The following is a 26,893-nucleotide window of genomic DNA, read 5'->3' on the forward strand; positions in this document are numbered from 1 at the left end:
GCGGGGTGTCATTTCATGGGAAGAGCTACCGTAGATCCGCAGCAGGAGCAGCAGTTGTTAGGAGAACCCCCAATGCCAGCACCATACGGGGCTATTAACAGCATTCAAGTTGAGACTAGTGCAAGGGCATCGCGATCAGCAAAGTTACTGAACCTGCCGCAATATGCACAACCGGGATGTCAGAGAAGCATTCATATCTTACCCTTGGTTGACACAAGATCTACCTTAACAATCGTATTGTTTCTTCTACGGTGGACAGAGTAGATCGTGTAAAGCTGCAATCACATCACGATATGCTATAACCGTTGTAGAGATGGATATTATTGTATATTATTACAGAGATAATCGAGATAATATGGATCATTATAGAAATATCGTGTCCGTCTGCGACAACAGTGGGTTTGTTAATTTTGCTTTTTTGCAGAAGCAAAATAGACACAAAGATCATTTTCGATACCTGACAAGAAAACATTTCAGATATGGGTGGTCTTGACCCATCAGCCTGAGCGGAGCCCACACGAACTGAACCGAGATCGGGGAATCGGTACCTAGATTTGTCCGCTCTTAAGTTACGGACGAAATGAGCCCAATAACCTTTACGTGGAAACCATATACTCCTAAGAATATATTTACGAAACACACGTCTATTGTATTATGCCAATTAATAAACAAACCGTTCCACTCTGAAGGCAAATATCTACTCCAAGGGTGGTGTAAAAGAATATTTTGCACTATTCTACTCCATTTTTTTTTATTTATTTTTTGTTATTGTGGTCAAGGCCACATATATGAATGTCTTGGGTTCCTTCCACAGTCCCAAGACATGCAACTGATTGACCTCTGAAATTTCTCGTACTGTATGATTGTAATGGCGGCATGGTGATGCAGTGGTTAGCACTGTTGCCTCACACCTCTGGGACCTGGGTCACATGTGTGTGGAGTTTGCATGTTCTCCCCATGTCATCGTGGGGTTTTCTCCGGGTACTCCGGTTTCCCCCCACAGTCCAAAAACACGCTGAGGCTAATTGGACTTGCTAAATTGCCCAGAGGTGTGTATGTGTGAGTGAATGGTGTGTGAGTGTGCCCTGCGATGGGCTGGCCCCCCATCCTGGGTTGTTCCCTGCCTCGTGCCCATTGATTCCGGGATAGGCTCCGGACCCACCGCGACCCAGTAGGATAAGCGGTTTGGAAAATGGATGGATGGATAGATGGATGTACGATTGTAATCTAACGTGTAAGGCTGCCTCGTGTCTCGCGAGACAAGCCGCTGACCCCCACCCCCCTCCCCGCCCCACTCACCAAACGCCCGCAGCCCTGATCGACATGGGTGGATGTCTTGGGCTTTGAAACTAAAACTATTAAACTGAACTTGGTACAGCTTTTAAAGCACATGTAGTAACATACTGAAATTTTTGTTGAAATTAATGTTTAGCTTGGAGGTCCCGTTTTTGCAGTATTGTTTTTCAGGAACACTGCACCACCATGCCGCTACAGATTTTGCCCCCTATGAATGTATATCATATTGGAGCCCCAGCCTGGACTAAGGTAATTATGTTCCGAATCTTTTATCTCCCCTGTCACTCAGGGGTCCTAGGAATCGCCCCCCCCCCCCTCCTCTGCCCCCTGTTGTTTTGTCATGAATATATGCAGTATGGTGCTACATTGGTGTTCCGCGAAACTCCAAGATGGAGTTAATTTAACATCGGTTTAACTGTAGACAGTTGGGCAACAGGCGGACAAACGATAAAATGAAAAGAGAGCTCTTTGCAGCACAGATGTTTACAGTAGCTATCTACTTGGAAGCAGCCATTCTGACGCACGGACACGCCTATATGGAGATGTCGGGCTGACGCCGTCTCCATGCACTCACCCAGAGAGGGGAGATCTCGGTCTCGCTGGATATGAATAGGACCTGACATTTTGCGTTTGCTTTCAATTTCGCGGGGCTCTGAGAGGAAGGGTCAACATCAGCCTAGTGCGCGGCTAAAAATGTTACTCCGGCAAACAGGAACGTAGCGCGATAAAGCGCAATATAGACCAATATAGACCAGTGGCTCCCTTCTTTAATCCAGATGACACACTTTATTCGTTTGATCGTGATTATTAATAATAAGTTCCTTCTTACCTTTGATATCTTCAATTTTAAAGAAATCCATTTTTATACCTTGGGGTAATTTGACGTTATTAAGGAACGTCTTTTCACAAGATTATCCAAATACATCAGGATAGCTGGGCAGTAATGTAATATTACTGCATATCGGAAATTCATGATATAATGAAATTTCTATTTTTGATTCAATTTCAACGATGCAAACTTGTCAAGAGGAAAAATATGTTTTTGATCCCGAAGGGCATCCCAGTATATCAATAGCATCGCACAAACGGAAAAAAAATGTGTAATTAAGGGCTTTTATGGGACATGCAGTGAGGCATATAGAATTAATTGGGATGAGTTTAAAGGTCTCGAATGTATTATTGTTTTAATGTTAAACATTTTTTTTTTTTTACTAAGGAGTAGTAAAATCTACAGCATTTGTCTGTTGACACTTGCTTAGCCACCCATTTCTTACGTGAGAGGATAGTTTAGGTCAAGACCGTGGGGTTGAAACAAGGTGAAACAATCCGTCGACCTTGGGCGCCCATTCACGTCTTTCCCGTTTCCATAGCAGCATTTGATCATCATGGCGCACAGTGGCCCCGATGTCCGCTCTTATTAACAAATTGACTTCTGATATCGGTTAAATATGTAATGCAATGCAGAACAACATGGTGAGCACACGTTTTTTTTTCTGTTATTTATTATTACTGGAATGAGAAATATTGATTTGCCTCTAGCCTTGATAACCTCTATAATAGTATTAAAATTGTGTTGTCATATGACTTTCAGACAGTCTACTGATGCTTACCCTGACTTTGTCCTTGTTGCCCTACTTGTCTCATTGAGGCTGAACATCCCCCTCGCCAAAGTACTTGATGTGACCCATCTGTTTTGATCAGTATAGACCCCCCCCCCCCCCAACACCACTCAACCAATCAAATTAACGCGATGATGACGCCTTCATTCATCCCACTTCTGACGGCTTATTCTGACCAGGGGTGTGGAGATGAAGGGACACGCAACATTAAAAAGATAATAATTTCAAAAGTTCGTGGGAAAGACTAAATGAACGCCGAGGTATTCTCACGGACAGCGAGGTTTGCCTGCCTCACTGATCGATGCTCACGATAATCAGCATGTACTCATGCTTGGAACAATTAAGAATGGAGCTCAGTGTCTGTGGTGTGTCGTATTTGTACGGCAGCCAATGGAAGCCGCACTATAAGAGTGAGACAGGCAATGACGCACGTGATGAGCTTTGTGTCATGCTAATAGGTAGCAGAAACTATATATAATTATCCGAGCAGCTTCTGCCTCGAGTTTTGCAATAATAATAAATATTATTGGCATTATTTTCCTTGTTGTTGCAGAGTCTCTCATATAGTGAAAACCACTGAAAATTATATATGTAAGGATACGTTTGCTTAAAAGAAAACTTTGTGTGTATGTCCTTCTTTCATAAGTTACACAATGTTGCACTGTTGGACCTTTGACATGTCGTTAAGTCACTGCATGCCCACGCCCCAGGAGATGGCACCTTAGTGCACCTTTATCAACAATATGATTGAGCAACTCTGCCCATCTAGACATTGACTGATATCTCTTGGCAGATTGACTGAATTACACACCTTCTATGTTTGTACCACATTTGTGCCACTTCATTTATTTGTAGAGGGTTTATTGCACTTGTACTTATTTTTGTAATGCTGTCTGACAACAAATACCCCCCCCCCCCCAAATATACACAACCCAGAGGATTTTACCTTAAACACTGTAAAACATGTTTACGGTTTACCCATTCATGTTTGCTTGCTGGTTCGGCCTGGCTCACTTCCCTGTCACTTTCCACGCTCATGTCCCATCGTTGGCGTCTGTGCTTACATAAGCAGCAGGTACACCCTGTTCCCAGCTACTTCCTGTTGCCATAGAGACAGTCAAGAGGAGTAAAATTAATTGTTCCATTGAGCCATTCAACTGTGGGTGTTTACAACATGAATGGGCGAAAAAATCCTTTTTTTATTTGATTTTAAATGATTAGCAACTATAAGATAGGCTACAAGCTTATAATGGTTATGTTAAATTTCATTGCTGAGGGTGACTCAGATAGATCAATTTACATGCATGTATATTGCTGGGTAATTAAGGCAGTTCATGCTAATTATATTGCACAAGCTTTTGATAGCAAATCCTCTCATTAGAGAGTTGTTTCTCTGTCTCTCACCCAGTATGGAAATTGAAATTATCTCCTCAGATTACCCCCTTGACCCACAAATCTTGTGCCAACCTTCCAGTATGTGTTCTCTATATGCTACAGATTTCACAGAGAAATGTAGGGTACCTGAAATGCAAGTCATGAAATGCAGTGGTGATGTAGGCCAATGAAATGAATAGGACCCTGACTAGATTTGGTGACTAATACTCCAGAACGGTTTTAATATAAAATGTCATTTGTAAATGGGACAAAGTATGATGTGAGAATGATCTGTTAAAACACAGGCCTCTGAATACAACCTACAGTATGACGTGCGTTTTTGACGCTGTGTGTAATATAACTTCTATCCAGAAGATGGCAGCAATGTCAAAGGCAGGTAATGTAGAATTTGAAACGCATCGTCTTGAGTGGTTTAATTCTGACTCACACATTGCAAGATTTAAATGCCGGGATGTGTGCCTTGATATGCGCGAGAGCGAAACCAGCCATATGCCGTTTTTATGTGGCTGGACTTAGGTTACTATGACCCTGAATGATTATTAATTATTATGTAAAGGATATAGTGTATAATGCCTTGTAAAATGCAAGACCTTTCAATAAAAGCTATTTTCACGGTAAAATGACAGCCGCTTATATCCCTTCTCCCTGAGACATATATTTGGTCACCCATTCTGAAATAATCGGGCGACCAAAGACGGTGCTTTGGATTCAAATCAGCTTATGTCTTTTATCCATTTATATGGATTTTCTTTTTTTGAAGAGCAATTCAGGTACTTTACTCCCGGGGATCAAACCAACAACCTTCTTGTTACAATGCTGTGTTACCACACGAATTATTTGCTGCCAAGTTATGTTTCTGAAACATTGTACTTTATTAATATGACCTATTCATTGTACAAACAATACTTCACCACTCAAAATTTCATCTTTGAATTTCCAGTCAGCAGAGAGATTAATGTGCGTAATCACTACGGAGAGGCACTTTGTTCGCTAATGCGGGCCGTCAGCACGGGGGTGGCAGACAAATGACAGGTCGTATTGACAACGTCGTCGTGACGGCACGACACTTTAACTTTGAGAGAAGAGATTGTTTAACCAGGTAGCAACTGTTGGTTTTTAATAAATCACATTTCATTATTAAATATTTTTTTAGCTCTTCATTTTTTTTCTGCTCAAGGATAGAGTAAAATTAACAGTAACTATAGTGATATGGTGAGAAAGTGAAATACATGGAGATTTTAAAATTATTATTATTATTATTTCATTTCTTAACCTACGGCTCCCTGCTGCTGTATCAACGGGATTTATATGACGGGTTTAAATAGCCAGTGTAGCAAATCAGCGTAATTATTCTGGCACAATATTTGTCGCTATTTTGCACACACAGCAGAATCGTTTTGGATAAATCGATCCGTCGCGGTTCGTCAGCAGGATGCTAATTGATCGTCAGGAGTAAAAGAGCTTCTGAATATTTTAGGTTCCTGCAGTAACAGTACTTTTCATTTAGGCCTATTTATTAGGACTGGACCAAATACCGGTGGCCCTAAGCTGTCTCACCGCCTTTTCACGTATTCTTTATATATATATATATATATATATAGGACAACTCCTTAGTGTTACACCAAAGAACTTCGTGAGACTGAGAAGCTTGTAACCTGTTAACTAGAACAGAGGTTTGCTGTTTCTTCCACACATCTTGCTAAGGTATCGATCGGTCAAGCAACAGTTACCAGCGTCAAATCATCACATGTTAAAATGCATACGGAACTCAACAGAACCCGGCGCTGAATAAGCAACTCAACGATGATTTAGAATTTAATGGTTAATTGTCATTGTTGACTCACTGTGTTCTTGGCATTTAACCCATATGTCACATAACAGGAGACAGTTAAACCAGTGCCCAGGAAACAGCATCGTGCTCAGGGTACCCTGCTGGCCAGGGATTCAACCCTGCAATCTTTGTATTACAAATGCACGTTCCTAACCATTAAGCCACCGCTGCCTGATGGATTGATAGGCAACATACTGAAGTAGTCAGCTAACCATTAGCTGATATCAGTTATACATTTCATATTGTATTTCATGTGTGCATTTTTAGTTTCGGTGCAGGTAGATATGTTTTTGGGAATATGTACACAGCAGCTGAGTGTACAACGCGTACCGGGGGTGTCCTTTCTGTTTGTTTTTGGAACAGTGTCATTAGAATATAAGAAGCAATGGTCATTCAATTAACCAGTTAGATCTGTTTCATGGATGGCCATTCCCACCTGCCCGCCTTGTGCCCTAAGCTACTTGGGATAGGTTCCAGTCACCCCCCCCCACCACCACCACCAGCACCACCACCACAACCACTACAATTCAAGGGCCCTTGGCAGCCAAACACCCTTCCTATAGGGTCAGGGGTCCTTGTAGGCAGAGGATCAAAGAATGTAGGCCCTCTAAAATAGACAAACGAAAATACATTGTTGATAAGCGTTGCAAATTGTTTTGGGCTAGGGGCCCCACGGGGCCCCTGCACCCCAAGGGCCCCTGGGCAGCGGCCCCGCTGGCCCGGTCCGTAATCCGTCCCTGTGTACCCTCAAGGGTAAATGTTCCTTGGGGTCCATTTCTGTACCTTAAAAGGTACATTTGTGTGCAGCTGGGGTAGAATTGGCAGCCCCAGTGACAAGAAAATGTACAAATTGGTGCCCTTTTTAGTGGCGGTGTGCAATCTTGTGGTTGTGAGTTGGATGGATGGAGGTTGTAGTGAAGCACCTTTCAGTTCTATTTCCAGCAGGATTGGAAAAAGCGGCATAACGTTTCTTTCCAGTATGGGGGAAACTCAAAATAATTGAAAAAGGCCGATTGGGACAGTATACCAGGATAGATGTGTACATTAACAGTGTACCAACACAGTCACTGAGGACGTCCGAATGAGCTTCCTAAGTGGATCTGTGGCAGAGCGTATAACTGCAAAGTCGGTGAAAAGGCTTCACGTGAAGTTTGTTTCCAGGTCAGAATACGAGTGCTGACCTTCGGGACATTTCCTAGGTTACTAGAAAGCTGAAGTCCTACATCGAAAATTGATATCTGAGTGATTCTGTATGTCATCCTTGTGTACGTTCTTCTGAACTTATGTCCAGCGGCTTTCAGGGCAATGCGGAGTAACTCCAAATGTAAGAGGAAATAATAGGGCGTTAATGGATGTGCTTTTATGGCAAACGGAGTGTGGTGACATTGATCATAAAAAAAATGCCGGGCTAACACTCTCCCTGACATAAATCCAGTAAAACTATGGAAAAGGGGACCAGCATTCCCACAGCGGGTGGACGTCTGATGTCCTTGAAGCCAAATGGTTAATGTGCATGACGTTACAGGGGAGTATGAACCCACAGTGCTAATTTATCCTTATTCTCCATTTCCCTGTTGTTTGCTCGAGCCAGGAGGTATAATGCTTTCATTTGTCAGAACGCATAAAAACAGACACACTGAGCTGGATGAAGAGAAAGGGAGATGTTTGGTTCAATGACATTCCAAGAGGGGGTGATGAGAGAAGAAGAGGAGCCTTGTACAGACAAAGCAAGAAAGATCTATATCTGACATTCAGTGTTTTACAGCCCGGGGATTTGTTATCTTTCAGAGCGGAAGAGAGAAATAAATTGTGACTTTAATAGGGGCAAGTCATCTCATAGCCAATGAATTTCCAGGGGACTGGGCAGCGTGAGGACACACGCTTGAGTAGACGTGATCTTCTGCTGCTTCACAGCTTTGGGACCAGGGTTCGAGGCTCTGCCATGGCCCCATGTGTGGAGTTTGCATGTACCTCCCCGTATCGTTGTGGGATTTTAGCCAAGTGCTCCAGTTTCCCCCTACAGTCCAAAAACACGCTGAGGAGATTTGTAATTGGAGTTAGCATATAGCTGTAAGTGTACACGTGCAAGCCAGTGGTGTGCGCTGCAGTTCTGGGTTGTCCCCTGCCTTGCACCCGTAGCCTCAAGGATAGGCTCCCAACCTCCCGTGACCCTGAATAGGACTAGCAGGTACAGAATATGGATGGATGGATGGATGGATGAGGATATAAAATGATTCCAGAGGTGTGCATCACATTAGCAATTGATGGCATGAAAGGACACACATGTGGACAGGGGTTTTGAAGGCAGTTGTCCTGGGAAGTACCACACGCGCCAGTGTACCATCCCAGAGCAGCTTAGTGGTAGAATCAGCAGAATTCCCGGTGAGCTGCCTTGGTTGTGCGCTGGAGACAAGGACCAGGAAGCCCAATAATTCTATGTTAACGCTATAGCTTACTGAGTGGTTCTCAAACTGTGTGGCCACTCGACCAAAGTCACCGTCACCATCACACCTTGCGCCCCCTAGAGGCTGGCCGGGGGTATGACATTTCCAGGCGGACGCTCACTTCCACCCCAGCTCGTTCACCATTTGTCTGTCAGTTCCCGCTATCTCTGCTATCTTACACAAACCTGGGTGGCTATTCGCAGGACGATCTCTGTCTGACAGCGAACACCGGAACTCCCTCGAAGAACATGCACAAACGGTGACAGTGCAGGTGCCCTACACTGATCTCCTGCTACCTGCGTGGGCATGAGAGATCCTGTCCCCATCAACTGATCTGAACTGAACATTTCGAACCGGGAGACAGAAGCGACAGAAGAGGACCACTGCTGTAGACTTGCAAAGGAATTGATCTCCTTGAGGGGATGAGATTTGTGTTTCTCCTGGTGATAAATGAAGCCATTAATTACTGCCTACTAACCAACCCAGAAAGCTTACAGTGACACGCAGTGGGATGTTCTTAAAGCAAAGCACGTGTTGGCTTTGGAAATACACTGGCATTTCGGAGACCGTGCCCAGGGATGAGATTCCTTACCCGGCCGACTAGCTACCATCTTCTGCACCCGAAGCTGCCATTCTATTCTTGAATATCTAATAGCAGCACATGCCTATATTAAGCCCATTCAGTTCATAGACTCCCTTTCAGCTAAGGTCCAATCTCCTAGGAGTTCAATATATATGCGTTTGGCTTCCAAGGCGTATATTAAATTTGATTTTCTCCTAACCTGGTGGCCTGGCCAAAAATATTAAAATTCATGCACATACATTTTTCAAGAGGCTTTAAAGGCAGGTATTTAAAGATATGTGGATAAGTCTGAAGATCACTACAATGGGGATCATTCTTAGTCCCTCTTAACAGCTAACGCAGCTAAATTGTCCCAATCATCAACAACACATTAACTTACATTATGATGAAGTACAAACGGTCGTGTGAAAAACAGAAACTTTGGTGGTTTAGTAGATTTTTCATATGGGGAAAAATGTTAAGTAAGTTTTATTAACTTGAGTTTATAATACACTCCCGTGCACTGCCGATAGATACTGTTATATAGGAACCTCGGGGGATTGCCATGGAGACGCCATGGCAACAAGACCATTGCTGGGACCTCTTTTAAAAAAAAAAAAAACCTGTGAGCGACATGCAAGAAGGGCTGCAGTTTTAAGTCATAATTTAAGGCTTCCAGCAAGACAGACCATGATTAATTAACTTTACCAAAACCAAGGTTTTATTTCCATTGTGAAGCAGTGGAAAACTATATTATGGAAATAAAAAAAACAGTTATTTTTCTTTCACTTAAAGGTTCACAATGTCTTAATATAAATGTCCACCGATATGCAATTACCATAATAGTTTGAATGATGCCATTGCTTTTTACTGCTTTCAATAAAATTTACTAAAAAAAACAACACAATCGATGACCCATAGAGCAGTACTCAATAGCAGCCAATCGGAGACAATCGTTCTGATGACTTCATTCATATTTCATTGTGCAGAGGCTCTGATTGCCCGGAGGGACCGCATTTGCTTTCCGCCTGAGGTTCAGAGGACGTGGCCCAATGCCGAATGCGGGTCCTTCACCCCCAGCGTTCTCAGCACTGGGGGAAAGTACTGGGTCACTCTCAGAGATGATCCATCACAGGACTCTGGATCTGAGATATAGAAAAGCACATGGACAAGAAAATATTAATCATATACAAAATACACATGATGTATTACATCAAAGCAATATAAAGGAAATGCTCTGTGTCCCATTCCTAAAGCACGCATAAGACACACGGGTCAGAAGTTGGTCACAGCTCCTACTGAACTCCCATCTGGATTAAGCGGACTTGATGTTCCCCTCACAGCTGTTTGTCTCTGGCCCGGTCGGATCGTGAGAGGTTCTGATGCAGCGCAGAACCAGCACCAGAGCAACTCGGGACGCCGGTGTGGGCATTAATCCAAGGCTTGGGAAGCGACAAAGGAATTAAATGGAGAGTCTTGGTGCTTAAATTACAGTAGAGAGTAAAAGACACTCCCTCCGTCCGGTTGTGATGTTTTTATTGATGTATAAAATAATCCTGACAGGATACAGACTCCCTTCTCTTCAAGCATCTCTAAGTTTCACAGTTCGTCTAATCGTTTAATGCGTCACTGTGGTTTAAAGGGGAGGTGAAGTGCATATCAGTCCATCATTCAAGGCGATGACCTGACAGGAAGATGGACTCGTTTCGGGGTGAAAAAGAGCAGCTGTCCTTTACGGGAGTGATAAGACTATACAGCATTTTTAACCTGCATCACGTTACTGTTGTGTGACATGCAAGTGAGATTTCCTAGAGCAAGCTGACTGAATTTGACAAGCTAAGTATTCTTGCAGATAGGGGTGAGCGAGTTTACCAGTGGCGGCTGGCCCATAGGGGGCGCTGGGACACCGCCATCCCAGATGTGGGGGTGGGGGATATAAAACATCCATCCATTTTCCAAACCGCTTATCCTACTGGGTCGCGGGGGGTCCGGAGCCTATCCTGGAAGCAATGGGCACGAGGCAGGGAACAACCCAGGATGGGGGGCCAGCCCATCGCAGGGCACACTCACACACCATTCACTCACACATGCACACCTACGGGCAATTTAGTGACTCCAATTAGCCTCAGCATGTTTTTGGACTGTGGGGGGAAACCGGAGTACCCGGAGGAAACCCCACGATGACATGGGGAGAACATGCAAACTCCACACACATGTAACCCAGGCAGAGACTCGAACCCGGGTCCCAGAAGTGTGAGGCAACAGTGCTAACCACTGCACCACCATGCCACCCCCGATACAAAACATATAAATATAAAATATATATATATATATATATATATATATATATATATATATATATATATATATATATATATATATATATATATTTTATCAATGTCAGTTGATACTTAATAGTTACTTAATAGTAAGTGCCTACATGCAATCTGAATTATTTAAAGAACATTTACACCAAATGACGCTCATTCAACGGTGAATTTCCACCGACAGATTTCCACCAATCATTTCTCTTCTTTGATGCTCATCAAAGCGCCCCAGAAGTACAGTGAAATAGCCAATCATGTACGGTTGCTAGACGAATACAATAAAGATTTCGCCTATCAGCATCGCCGAATTAAATGGTTTTGGGGTGCTGGAAATTTCGCCCCTGCTACAGAAAATGCGGGAAAGGTTTGGATCGCTCTCAGGTCAGTCAGTCAGAGAGAGATGATGCCGACGACGACAGTTGAGGGGCAGCTTCCAGCAAGTTCCGTGAGATCGTTATTGAATTACCCTTTTGTGAGAAGGACGATGGTGGAAAAAATCCAAATTAAGGAGCTGGGACCCAACAAGCCCGAAATGAATATCACCCGGCCAACTAATGAATTAATGGGTGCTCAGTAATCATTTTCTGACTGTTCATTTGAATGCTTATATTGGACTAGGATGGGAAATCTTTTGGTATGTCAGCCCCACCAAGAATTGTTTTCTCCAGCCGCCACTGGGGTATACATATCCTCATGGAGACATATAACAAACATGGAGACAAAAATGTAAAAACTATTGTGCAGTCAAACCTTGGATTGCGAGTAACTTGGTTTGCGAGTGTTTTGCAAGATGAGGAAATTTTTTAAAGAAAATTTAACATGATAAACTAGTGAGGTTTTACTATATTTTGTTTGGTTACTTATGGTTATGGTTAGGGCTGGGTAGAGGTTAAGGTTGTCGTCCCCATAAGGATAAGTATATCCGTGTGGTCCTCATAAGGATAGGTATACCTGCATGTGCATGTGTTTGTGTGTACGTGTGTGTGTGTGTGTGTGTGTGTGTGTGTGTGTGTGAATTTCATCAACCTCGAATTTCATCGACTGAATTTGAAAACAAACTGTAATTTACATCACTATTCACGTGTCACTCGTATACTTTATTTCAAATCATGTCTACAAACATATGCAACTATGTTTAAAGGTTTTAAATAGGGGCGGTAGTGGTTAGCACTGTTGCCTCACACCTCTGGGACCCGGGTTCGAGTCTCCTCCTGGGTCACATGTGTGCGGAGTTTGCATGTTCTCCCCATGTCGTCTTGGGGTTTCCTCTCGGTACTCCAGTTTACCCCCCACAGTCCAAGGACATGCTGAGGCTAATTGGAGTTACTAAATTGCCCGTAGGTGTGCATGTGTGATTGAATGGTGTGTGAGTGTGCCCTGCGGTGGGCTGGCCCCCCGTCCTGGGTTGTTCCCTGCCTCGTGCCCATTGCTTCTGGGATAGGCTCCGGACCCCCCGCGACCCAGAAGGATAATCAGTTTGGAAAATGGATGGATGGAAGTTCTCAAATACATAGCAAATGCGAAATGTTTTCAGGCTAATCTTTTTGCATTGAATTGTAATTCATACCAAAATGGTGTGCTATTTTCCTAGCTGTGAAACGCAGAAGTCCTCCAAGATAAAATTTATTGCATCCCAACACTAGTTAAAAAAACATGGCTGCTTACCCATGTGTAACAAATTTGATGAATAATGCATAAGCTCACTGTCAAGGACCCATTATACAGCATAACTTGGGCTTGCAAGGAATTAAAAACACTGTCCTCAGATTATGCAGACTGATCCATGCTGCACTGCGCATCTGCAGTCTGACTGGATGGTACTTTCTACGGAGACAATATATTATTCAATTAACAGCCACCTCCGCATACATTCCCCTTCACTTTTCCTTCTCCTCTGTCTTCCTCTATTCTACTGTTTGCTAATGACACTGTAAATAAACCCCCCCCTTTTCATTTTATTTAAAGATCTCCCTCCCAAATATGAAGAATCTCCAGGTTTTTTTCTGACTTTCACAGCATCCATATAAGCAAACAGATTGTATGAAAATGCACCCCCCCCCCCCCACACACACACACACACACACAGACTGTTTAACACAGCAGGTCCCAGTGCCTCTTTAGTCTTATCCCTGCGTGTGGGACGGGGGCCGTAGCGCCAGCGAGTGCGGTGAGAACGGCCAGCTCAGCACGTCGAGTAGTCAGGTTAATTCCCAGCCCAGAGGAGCTGTTAGCTCTCTGCTTGGGGGGTGGGGGGGAGGCAGTGTGTAGTAGCATGAGGACATGCATGTTAATCGGTGGTCAGTCCGGACACAGAGGTGGACGTTCACATACAGTGTCTCTGATGCTGAGCCACTCGCCAAAACATCTAAGTACAGCGCGCATTTCAGTCGCGTCATGTAGCAGTTTCACAATGAGGCCTGGAGTAACAGCGTCTGCCAGATCCCCCACCCCCCCCCCCCCCACCCCCACCAACAGGAAGCCCTGCAGTTCATGGAAACACAAACTGAAAAAGCGTTAAACCTGAACCCAATCCCTCTTTAACACCTGTAATCTAAAATATACCCCATGAGGCATAACCAGCCTGCATTATTGCATCGTTTTCATACTAATATGTTAATATTTTCTACTATTTCTATGCTGTGGTCGGCTTTGATTGCATTGCAACCTTACGTACTGAACTATACAAACACATCTTTTTGTATGAACTTGATAAAATTCACTGTTGATAGAATTTACTCTCTCTCTCACACACACACACAGTTACATGCACACCCTTACAAGAATATTTAGCTTGTCAAATTCAATCAGCTTACTGTAGAAAATCTCACTTGCATCTCACACAACAGTAACGTGATGCAGGTTAAAAATGCTGTATAGTCTTATCTCTCCCGTAAAGGACAGCTGCTCTTTGTCACCCAGAAACGAGTCCATCTTCCTGTCAGGTCATCGCCTTGAATGATGGACTGATATGCACTTCACCTCCCCTTTAAACCACAGTGACGCATCAAACATTTAGACGAACTGTGAAACTTAGAGATGCTTGAAGAGAAGGGAGTCTGTATCCTGTCAGGATTATTTTATACATCAATAAAAACATCACAACTGGACGGAGGGAGTGTCTTTTACTCTCTACTGTAATTTAAGCACCAAGACTCTCCATTTAATTCCTTTGTCGCTTCCCAAGCCTTGGATTCATGCCCTCACCGGCGTCCCGAGTTGCTCTGGTGCTGGTTCTGCGCTGCATCAGAACCTCTCACGCCCCGACCGGGCCAGAGACAAGCAGCTGTGAGGGGAACATCAAGTCCGCTTAATCCAGATGGGAGTTCAGTAGGAGCTGTGACCAACTTCTGATCCGTGTATCTTAGGCGTGCTTTAGGAATGGGACACAGAGCATTTCCTTTATATTGAGACAGTGCTTTGATGTCATATAGAAAAACAGGTCAATTAAAACCAGTTGTATTCCGTTTAACCTTAATTTTGCCAAATATACTCTTGTTTCAGAGATTCCTATAGAAATATGTGCTTTTCTATTTTGTATCACTCATCCTACACAGGGTTGCAGAGCCTATCTCAGAAACAATGGACACCTGACAGGGAATCACCCAGGATGTGCCTTAGCATGTTTTTGGACTTGAAAGCCCACAGCAGCCCGGGGGAAACAGGCAGACTGTACATAGACAGCTGGGGCAGAGACTCGAACCCTAGTTTGTACAGGTGTGAGGCAGCCATACCAACCACAGCACCACTGTCAGACCATCCATCCATCCATCCATTTTCCAAACCGCTTATCCTACTGGGTCGCGGGGGGTCCAGATGCCTATCCCGGAAGCAATGGGCACGAGGCAGGGGACAACCCAGGATGGGGGCCCAGCCCATCGCAGACTGTCAGACCAGTGCAGGCATATATTTTGAATGAAAATACACCCACATGCGATGGCAGGCATCTTGTACAGAGTCAGCACATACTTGTACTAGAAGCATGTCCGTGTGGACGGATGTAAAGGCAGAGGCAGATACCACAGTGAGCTTCACTACAAGCGGAATCTTAATCTAAAGGTGCTTTATTGATCAGATTTCTGCATCCAGGGAGCCTATTTTTAACAAGTACTGCAGCACCATCAGCACAAAACGATTCTCTTTCTAAGCTAGAATAATGGGCCAATTACTTGGGGCAGAGATGTAATTTTACACATTTGTTCATCTGCATACTATTGGATATCTTTTCATTTAAATTTCACCCAAATGGAATGAAAAGATTGATTGTTTTTCCTCATGCTACATAATGCTAACAGAACATTACAATGACCATCAAATACAAAATGTGCCCTTGAGAGGTAGAGTGGGCTATCCCACATTTTTGACCCCTACCCCCTTTTTATTGAATATTTTCAGTTGGATAAGTTGTTATTATCTAAGTCACACCTCTGTGCTACCTATGATATATATCAATTGTAGGGTATAGGCACACTGATTTTTTGCAAAAAAATTAAACTTTGGAGCTCATTTTCTGAAAACTTTGTTTTTGTGGGACAGCCCACTTTACCTCTCAAGGGCACATATGGTCACCACAAACAAACTGTATCTCCTTTATGACTTGCCCAGTACCCAGAATGCATTGCACCGCACATCTGTATGCCTCGGAGATGTCACTCTCATTCTTGGTGTGGGTGCACTTACTATAGTCCCTCAAGGATGTGCTCTTGCAATCCCAGCACTTAGTCCACACTGGGCCCATGGCAGTCCACGGTCTCGGCACAATGGGCAGCACTCTCCATGTTTGTTGTTGGATATAAATGCAATTTCTCCTGCTGGGGCCTTTTCACGGAGCTCAGCTTATTCTTGTAAGACCGGAGAACATCCCTTTGACTGCGACCTCTTTTTTAATTCCCTTCTTTTCATTTACGTCTGCACCGGTAAAGAGAGCAATGAAAGACGTCGATCTTTACCGCGTATCTTGGACAAATACAGCGAGTTCAGCTCGACAAAGCGGGTTATTTTTCTCATTCTTTCAGATTAAGCGGGATGACAATTTCAACATCTCTACCTGTTACTTATTTTTGCCTTCCTGCTCTATTTCTGTGCGCTCTTGAGTTTTCACGGGAAAGGCTTGCATTTGTTTTGTGACTCAGACAAAACAGAGCAGAGGGTGTTCATTTGCTTCCATCTGCACATGTCCATTTAGTGGTGATTTTACAACAGTATACCCTGTCCAGCTGCCTTCCAGATCTAAACTATGAGTCCACCGCAACAGCCAGTTCGGGCAGACAAGAGGTCGCACACCGCATTTAACAAAACGACTCCACGGTTTATCTACTTGCAGAACATATCTTACCGAGACTAGAAAGGAGTAATGATTTCATGGTTTGACGTGACACTGATTCCACCTTCAGATGATGTTATTTTTAAGCAGAAATAGCGTCGAGGACCCATTTATTACTGCTTTTTAGCGCCAGAGGCAGATCTCAAGCGAACAGGCTGAACCAGATGAATTCACTGCAAATATGTCCCTGTGTCCAATGCAAAGCCTCTGCATCTGTAAGGTTTAGAATTCAAAATAGCAGATGCTTAAGGCTCTGTCCCACATCCCAACATAATGCAGTTATAATGGACATCTGTATTCATAAAGGCTTTAGGCAGCGCCCACTGAATTTGGTCTGTTTGCGGGGAGCCTCATCAGTGCGCACCGGTTTACGATTTTCCACAAATAAATCAAATTATTATTTAAAAAAAAAGTATAATGTCTTCGTCATAAAATTAAAAGAAATGTCAAAGCCGAATGCCAAAGCCATTGATATTATTTAAATGGCACTAAATCTCATTGCTGGCTCTATCACTCGATGGGGATGATTAAGCCTTGAAGGCAGAGGTGGGTGCGTTTAATTCACTTACTATCGATTATCATATTGCTCACTGTGTTTAAAAATATAACAACTGATAATCTCAGCACATGTGGGCACCATGAGCTCATTTCCTTCCATCTACAGGTTCTGCAAATATTCACTGTATCCGAGCACTCAACTGATTAACTTCAAAATTAAGTTTTCATTTGGATTGAAAATTACATGAACTTGGCTTCTGCAGGAGTGAATATTTCTCTGGTCAGAAAAATCGTACATTTTTTCCCATCTTACTAAAGCCTTTGGCAAAATTGCATATTTTTCTTACTTGGGTGAGACTGAACGTGTATTCATTTGCTTTCTAACAGTTTTGCAGGTGCAGTCATTTTCTGGATATTATATAGGGTAACTCACTGACCTCTCATACTTTTATCACAAAGCAGAGTTAATTTTAAACGCAATTCAGAAGCCCATTGGGAAAAAAGCATCATAATTCTCAATTATTAAACCTCATTAACTGCTACTTGTGAAACTCAAAAGACATTTATACAGTAAGAACATTTCTGCCTCGTACAGCGTGGTTTATTCAGAATGTAATTATGGCAACAAGATAAGGATCTGGGAGTTAAATATAAATAAAAATTACAAAATGTTTGGAAGGTTTAATGAATCAATGACCTTGTTTTATAAGAGAAAATAATACTGATGGAGAGGCGCCAATAAGAGGAAAATGAGGACAGCTTACGCATATGTTAAGGTGGAGCGCATAACCACAGTCACCTATCACACTCTGATTAGCATGTCTGCTAATAGGCAAACGCAGGCGCAGGGCAGGAATACTAATCGCTCACCGATCTGCACTTTGTTCCCAGTGGAGCACGAGTCCAGCTGCCCACACATCGGCCACTCAGATCTGCCCTGACAGATGATGAGAGCCTGTCCACCGGGGTTTTCCCACTGTCGGGGGGCTGTGTCAATCTCCTCCCCTGTCTCTTCCTCTAAAAGGAAAGTTTACCTGCGAAAGAAGCCATGAACAGCATGTGTGTCCCTGGAGAGACTGGTTACCTTCCTGTAGCCGGATCTCTCTGCCATCGGCCAAAGGCGGGATCATGCTCTGACACGCTGTCCCAAACCGGCCAAGAGGCGGCACCAGTGGCCCCTGGCGACAGAGAGACAGTCCAGCCAGGGCTATAGTTAGGGGGCGAAGATCAAAAGCAAACAGGGGAGACCCTCAGGACACGCCAACGGCAACAGGCCAGCAGCCAGGACATCTGTTCCCTTCCCTCCCACCACTCTGTACCCAAAGCCCAGAGTCAGTGTTAGCATTAGCCTTACCGTTAGCGTTACCGTTAGCGATAGCCTGAGACAGAGTTACATGAGAGCAGCGGTGACCTTTTCCCCGTGAGGAGGAGCAGGACCACAACAAATTCAAGCTCTTTAATGAGGCATGTCTTCAAATTAAAAATATATCTCTCAGCTGTGCTTTTAGAGTCAGATGCAAGCACCCAATCCGCAAGCCCAGCCAAGATGAACGATTGGAAGATGGATGGTTACAATCATCTATCATAATGAAAGAGAAGATCGTAATACTTTTAAAAAAACATGATTAATTACAGTAGTTCATGGTCTCTTCATCTCATCGGCTTCATACAAACAGCGCTTTACTGTTAATGAAAAAGCGTCAGTTAATATAGCAAAAATACTTTTTATTTGAACCCATTATTCCGCATATCCGCATGATCTGTATGCGCACTCAGAGAAAATGTACTATACTGTACATAGCGACTCCGATGAAAATAGTCACCTTGGCAACGGTATATATAACACTGCATATATCAGACACAGGAAGCGGACAGTAATGTATCTTTCTCAATAGGTGATTAGAGCAATTAGGCACATCACCTGCTAAAGCTAAGTATGGCAGTCTGGTAAATGGTGCCTTGTCACCAGTCATTATGTAATACTGACTTTCTCACCTGAAAGATCGGCCCAAACCTCACCCAGGGCACCGTATCCAGTAACCCTTCCCATCACCTGACTCCCCTTGATGTTTTTGTGTTGCATGTCCCCATTCCTAGGGTTAGTGAGATGAAAAAAAGAGAACATGTCTGGGGATCAGAATATTAATGAGCTTTCACGTTCACCAACCAATCAGGTAGCGCTTCTCTCATGAATATTAATGAGCTTTCCCTAACCACCCTGTAAAACAAAAAATTCATGTCCAGGGAAACCCAGACGTATGTTGACACAATATACATATATACAAGATTTTTTTCAACAAAAGTTGCAAAACGCTAAGCTAAAATTTGTTAAATTTCAAGCAAATTCCACGTTTACACAAAAAATAAACTGTGAGAGTGCCAATGGTGTGTGTATCGTTTAATTTTTAAAGTAAATGCGTGAGTCTTGCAAACCATGTGCAATAATGCTAAGTGGCTGCCCTACATTGAAATGTGGTGCCTCTTTCTTCACTTGGTACCACACTGAAACTTGCAACATTGGGTCATATAGGTTGCAGTGCTACATCTGGACAAACCACTGATTTCTGAAAAAGGCACAAAGACCTGGCGTGTCCAGAGAAACCTGGACGTACAGTAATTCCCCCCCATTCCTGCCTCCCATCCTGTGCTTCCTTCTTCCATTAACGGTTTGGCTTTCTCTCTGCACACAATGAGATCCAAAAACCTCTTTCCTACTTTACCAAGTCACGTTCAGGTCGTCATGGTAACCTTCCTCGACCCGGTTACGCAGGATGTCACAGGCTGATGAAGGCCGGATCTTCCCGAATTCCCTCCTCTCTGCTGTTCGCCATTTCGCCAGTGCCAAATTACCAAAGTTCAAATGGGTTTCCGCTTTATTTACACGTGTACACAGTTAATTTGATTTTTCAAATTTTTATTTAGATATAGTGTAAAAGGTCAAGTACTCATAAAAGTAACACAAAAACAAGCTAGTTGGCTCAGTACAACACATTATATATATATTTAAATAATAGGGAGAATCTGAATATGAATTATCATGAGAATAAAATTCAGGAGAAATGATTTTGTACTCAAACATAATATTATGAATAAGAGCATTAAATTATGAAGCGATAACAGCTATTAGGTTTTTAATAGGTTGGTTCGTGTCTCTCACTACATCTCAGAATGAATCAAACTGTGAGAGTCACGGTGTGTTTTTCCTCATCATCACTTTATACGTAGATTAATTACAGGTGGTCAACAGGTAGAGAATTAGGTGACAAAACCACTTTGATTATAAGAAGGTTCTGGCAGGTAAAGCGCAAAAATGCTTAAAATGCTCCTGATTCGACTTATCGTTTCTCTGTTCAGAAATGTCACATTGAAACATAAGGGATATTTCCTTCTCTTTCTCCATAACTATGTCTTGTCATTATTTCTTCAAAAATTGGACGGAATTACCCATTGAATTGGAACAGTTTTTCAGCTTTCTTCAACTGAAATATTGGTCAATTTCACCTTCAGTTTTCTCACAGAGCCGAGGAAAATGCCCCATTCAACTAAGTACTAACATAAATATTGGAAAAAGAAGATCTTCTAGAGATTCATAGTGAAATTCCACAAATCAGTGGCAGAATGTGAGGTTGCTAAATGTCATGTCGAGGGTATACCAACAACCAAATATGAAAAGCCATTAAAGACAATGACTTGAAATTTTTTGTTTTATTGAGATATTAATTAATTTATCTGATTTATTACACCTAACCTGGGCCAATTTTAAATTTTTACCTGCCGGTACCTATTACAAGACAATCCATACACATTTCAGAGGTTTTACCACAATTTATTTGAAACTTTTCAGAGGTTGGAAGGGCAGAGCTGTTCTCCTAAGGAACAGAGTGAAAAAGGATTCCAACAATGATCAATATTAGTCAGAATTTTTTTTCCGGTTACATTTATAAAATAGTTTTATTTTTTTGAAAAAATATATATGCTGACATAACATAACACAGACATGTTAAGAACCATAAGTCAGTATTTAAGTGTAACACATTATTGCTTTAAAATGAGTTACATGTTGATTGTTAAAAGCGAGAACATCGACGTTAAAGGTAATAATCAGATGTAATGGATATACATGGACAGTCATATCTGCTACACTTCTGTACAATCTATTGCATGTCTATACCCTGCTACTGAGGTGTTTGCCGATGTGCTTGGAGGGTACAGGTGACAAAATAGTGATGTCATAGTTACAGTCACCACAGTAACTTCTCATGACACGAATGACACTTCACAATAGTGACTACAAGTTGACTTTTTGTGTTTCTGTATGGACTTCCATAGGCAAGAACAAAATGTCGCGCCGCTTCTTGACAAACAGGGGGATGAACAAAGAGATTACTGAAGTTGCTCTTTTTCATTTTGCGGAACAAGGGAAACGCACATAATTTCATTACACGAACACTTACCTGGACTCCAGAAAAATAAACACATAGACACCCAGACAATATCGATTAGAGCTTGATCTCATTATGCGGTGGGACAAATAAATTGGTTTTTCACTCTGCCCTTACATAAGGCATATAACCCCACTACCGTATGCTGCTCCCAGTCTGATATTTATCGGAATTACCCAGAATCCCACTCACCACAAACCACTGACTGCCTACCAGAGCTGACCTGTCTTTATTTAATTAATGTACAGACACTGCCTTGGGAACTAGCTGCTACTCCCCAGCCATAAGACTTGTCTAATAACATCTCTGAATAAAATAATCATTTCCAGCTTTCATCTAAAAGCCATAGCAAAGTGCTTATTAACAAGCCATCATACATTATTCTAACTATAACAGAAATATCTCTATTTAAGTCTTTTCCTAGTCAATGACTATAATTTCCAGTGTGCATTCAGGACCAACACTGCCATTATTACTGGTATACATTAGGTAAACATTACTGTGAATATTTGTGGCACTATTATCTTGCGCTAATGAAGCCTGCTGGCTGGGTAGAAAATTGCTAAGTGGTTAAAGGCTGAGCCCCCCCCCCTTCATTCGTCCTGGCCAAAAAATAGACCTTCACATTTAATTCAAAAGATGATTAAGGGGCTGAATTTGTGACCTTAAGGAGAAATTCAGGAAGGCTGAAATGGCCTGAAGAAGAGGAGCTGAAGCACTTTCATTTTCAAATGACAGGAGACAGGATAGATCCGTACATTTTGTCTGACAAACGTAGGCCAATCAGAAAGGGGTTTGCGTCACGATCTCCTTACAGCTTGACATATTGAATAAAAAGAGAAACCACCCAGCACCAATGAGTGGTCTCCCACGTCACGTGAACCTTCCAAATTATGCTACGGAAACGCTTCTCTCTGTTGCCTTTTCTCTCCTGGAAATTCTGTCTCTCCCATTTGTTTACTTCAAATTCCGCTTGAATAAGTTAAACCTTAACAAGCACGAAATGATTCATTCGGATTGCATTACACAACATGTAAGCAAGATTTACTGATTCGCGTTTTCACCAGGAATATGCAATAGTATAATTTGCTTAATAAAAATAAAATAAAATAAAAAAATAACCATTTAGAAATTAATACTTACAATTAAATACTTTCAATCCCTGGTGTTTTATTATTTTTTTTTTGTCCTAATCGGAATAATTTTTTTAACCTGTCTGTCTATTTCATGAAAGAATTTCCATGTTCAGAAATAAGCCATGGGAGGATTGATAATAAAATGTTGGATTTCTAACCTTGGATTCAGTGGGGAAATAAAGAAAACATAAGAATTCTTTTGTTATGGATAATAATAATAATAATAATGCCACCCGGACTGTGATGTCACAGCGGTCCTGCTGAGGATACAGTTACCAATGTAAATACGCTGGAACGGGCTTCACACTCCGGCTACAGCGAATGAACAGCATCCCAACTGTCCGGGGGAGGGCCGCACTGGCGTCATGTGACCTCGGCGAAGGTGATCGGATTCTGAGGGGCAGAGAATGACAATAGAAACGAAGAACAACCAAAACCGCAGAAAGAAATCAGCCCAGGCTTCTGCATAAGTGAATCATAAAGGAATGCATCTGTTTTTGACAGAAAAACAACAGGGATGATTCATAGATGTGTCCTGACCTCTGCATAGCAAAGCCTTCGTATCTGTATACAATTATGAATCTAGAACATGGATATATATACATTTTTATATTATCATTTTAGTGAAATTTATACATTTTATACGTACTGTGCTTTAACGTTTAATATTATAATCTTGTGTCTATGCATATACAGCGAATATTATGTGTGCATATACAACATATATGTTGGTACTGAAGCCAAGGTCATGTGTCTGTTCCCAGTTTCGATCATGGGTCTGAGAATAAAATGCAGGACGTTTATCATGTATTCATCCATCCATCCTATAAGCATATGTAATACATAATGTGGGCAGGCCTCCTCTGCAGACTGCACAGAACAGGTGTGACACAGCACAGTCATTCATCAGCTCGCCGACATAAGGCAGACAGGGGCTCCATTCGCCCTTATAAAGCCAAACATGCCACGCTAAGATGAATAGCGTCACCATGGAGGGGCCCAAGGCGGCAGCAGGCCCTGCTACGGCGTCTCCTCGCCCCATTCAGCTCCCTGGGTGATGTTATAGTGGATAGCCTGTGTGTGACTGCAGAATTGACTTGGGGGAGGTGTACGTTATGAATTTGAGCGTTGTGGTTTCTGACTGTGCAGCTAAAACTGTCGGTGCAATTGGCGGCAGCCAATCCTGCTTCTTGATTCGATTATCACTCCGTCGTATCTTGCTCCTTCACAAATATCCAGGGATGTGCACAGATTTTTCAACAGGTAGGGGGTGGTGGGGAGGGGGGCTCCACCTTGGTAAGTTTTCATTATTGAAGGGGGTCTCTCCTCAACTCATTTTTGTGATATATGGAGAGGAGGTCCCCGGTCGGGATATTTTGCATCATCAAAGAAGGGCACTTGGACCATCAAAGGGGATCACACTTTAATTCACTCAGTCCCCCCCCCCCTTTGCCGCATGCCTGCAAATATCCCTCAATCAGCACTGTAAATCTCGATGGGGCTGGCATCCTTTGTCCGGAGCCAAGAACACATTATACTCACTAACATCAACTCACACTTCAATCTCAGCCAGGGCCTAGTGCTGAGTTCATCAAATCTGGACCTCGATTCCAAATCCAGGCCTTGTTTTCATTTCTCCCAGGTAGTTAGTTTTAATAATTACTGATTGTGATTGGTCAGAGGCTTCACACCAGGCTCACAGCTAAAAGAAGGCTGGAAAATCAGGTGTGCTCGGACCTTGAGGACCGCGATTTGAATATCGCTGGCCTAGCGCCTCGCTATCCACCAAGCTGCAAGTTTTCACCTTTTTTTGGAAATCTCATAAAACAAAACAATGTGCTGAAGCACCAAAGTAACAAATATATTGGAGTACAATGTCCAGGGTAACAAAACAGAGAACTGGCTATCGACCCCCATGTCAGGGAGACTGACCTGAAGCAGGGGAGGTGTTAAAAGCTACCAGAGAAGGACATTTCCAGTCCAGAAAGTAAAAATCCAGACCAAGACTTTGTTTCAACCTACCAGTTGAGTACTTTGTGACTGTGGGTCTATACATTAGTGATGGCCAAATGAAGCTTCATGAACCATTTGCTGTATTTCTGACACCACTATATGGTATATGGTATATGGTATATCTCTGTTCAAAAAAGGACTCAAAGCATGCCTCAGAGCAAACCAAGAGCGCCATCTAGTGGGGTCAAAAAATACAGCTAATGGTTCATGAAGCTTCTTTTGGCCATCACTACTTTACACTCAGCTGATTTGTTAAACCAAAATCTTGCTCTAGATTTGTACTTTCTGGAACTGAAATGTCCACCTCTCACAGTTACATATTCAAATATAAACCTAAAGTGCATTTAGATCAAATGAGGTGACCTTTCATTTGTACAGACTGCCTAATGATACGCCTGTCTGTTCACGGTATACATGAATCACTCAACTGCAGGATGACTTGGTTTAATTTCAAAATTCTCTATAGGTTTTAAACTTTCTTGCCTCAAGCTGTTCTCCCTGACGAAGACTAAACAGCCACCCAACTTAATAATGGATGCAAACCCAAAAGGAAAAACATAACGTTACATGTTGTATTTGGCATAAAAAATTTAACTTACAGCTCTGCAGGGCTATTTATTTTAAATGCACTGCATTTAGTGGATTGCTGTCAAAAGTGTGAGCAGGTGTGTAGGGTCTTGGTGTTTCTGGTGCTCATTTGCGTCCCGCGGATTCCCAGATCTGGTGCGGATGGACCCCTTCCAGAAAAAGGGCCTCTGCTTCGCCTCGGATCATTTGTATTCACAAGCGTAACGCTTCTCAATTTTTTATATTCCCAGGCAGCTATATGAAAAAGCCTGAGTCTGATTCGAGCCTCTGCCTGTTAAAGTGGGGACAGCTATTACAAAGATCGTTCTTATATAACGGAACCCTGTTCAGAGATTTTAGAAGATAAAAAGCCTACGGTACCATAAATACAGGTTTGAGTTATACCCCAACTGGATACACCCTCACTCCTGCATCTGGTTTAGTTTAATCTTCCCTTCCTGAGACTGTAAATGCTATTCTGAACTCAGCCATCATTTCATGAATGCTTTGTGGTAACAAGAACATTCTAGGATGTGAGAATCAACTCGTTCTTAGGATCAGGGAGCACATGAAAATATATTTGTAAAAATTGCCGGCTGGTTGAAGCTTCTGGTTCTGTGTCGGGGGGAAGCAGGCAAACTCAGCAGGGATGCGGACAGTTTGGGTTCGAGGCCTGGGCTCCAACGCTGCATAATAATTAATCCTCAGATGTGGCCAAGATCTACTCATTTTCCATCTATAACATCAGGCCCACATGTCAATACTTATGACAGGTCATTAAGCTTAAGGATCATACGGCTTTTTGGCCATAAAGCTACTGAAAGCAATGTGGCTACTTCACTCACAGGTTTTTAAGCAACACAATAACCAGTGTTTCTCAAACCAGTCCTCAGGAACCCCCCCAGACGATACAAAATGTAGACCATCTGGACTGATTTGACCAGGAAATGTAAACCATGCTTTTGCATAGGGCCCCCTAGTAGTGAGCGCCCCCTGTTGGCCACAAACTTGCATTACAATGAAAGGACAAAGTGATTCTTAGAGGCCCACAGAAACAACAACTGCCCCCAGTGACATGTGGCCGCCCCGTGGGCTCAGGGCGGTGGTGCCTATATCCACCTGCCTGACCCATCCTCCATGCTCAATCAGCCCCTGAGTGGATGGGCCCGGGGCCCCTACCTGCGTGGCCACATACTTCTCCCCCGGACTCTCCAGTTCTGTCCGGCTGATGCCCGGAGTGTCGGCTATGCTTCCCTCATGAGGTATTTCACTGAGCAGCGGCTTCCCTTTGAACTTCTGCAAGACACCAACCACCTTCCACACACACACACACACACACACACACACACACACACACAAATGTTTGTATTCATATCTTTGTGTGGACTCTCCATTCATTTCTACGGGCAAATCCCTAATCCCAACAATGACTTGACGAAGCAA

The 26,893-nt window shown here is 42.9% G+C and overlaps 1 protein-coding gene across 5 annotated transcripts in view; it reads right to left on the bottom strand.

The window, feature by feature from the left end:
- Nucleotides 1-9,845: 9,845 nt before the first annotated feature.
- The window catches only part of plppr5a (phospholipid phosphatase related 5a), a 36,172-nt gene continuing 19,124 nt past the window's right edge, over nt 9,846-26,893 (bottom strand). Inside the window, exons 5-7 of one of the 5 annotated variants that reach the window (XM_048989959.1) lie at nt 19,288-26,764; nt 18,163-18,326; nt 9,846-10,292 (exon numbers count right to left, since the gene is read on the bottom strand). In XM_048989959.1, coding sequence (XP_048845916.1) covers nt 26,489-26,764 — 276 coding nt within the window. In that variant the 3' untranslated portion in view covers nt 9,846-10,292; nt 18,163-18,326; nt 19,288-26,488. Of the gene's footprint in view, nt 10,293-16,151; nt 16,380-18,162; nt 26,765-26,893 lie in introns of all 5 variants that reach the window. The other 4 variants (XM_048989958.1, XM_048989957.1, XM_048989960.1 and 1 more) reach the window with 4 other exon arrangements.

This window comes from Brienomyrus brachyistius, chromosome 21 (genome assembly GCF_023856365.1).
Source record: "Brienomyrus brachyistius isolate T26 chromosome 21, BBRACH_0.4, whole genome shotgun sequence".
NCBI lineage: Eukaryota > Metazoa > Chordata > Actinopteri > Osteoglossiformes > Mormyridae > Brienomyrus > Brienomyrus brachyistius.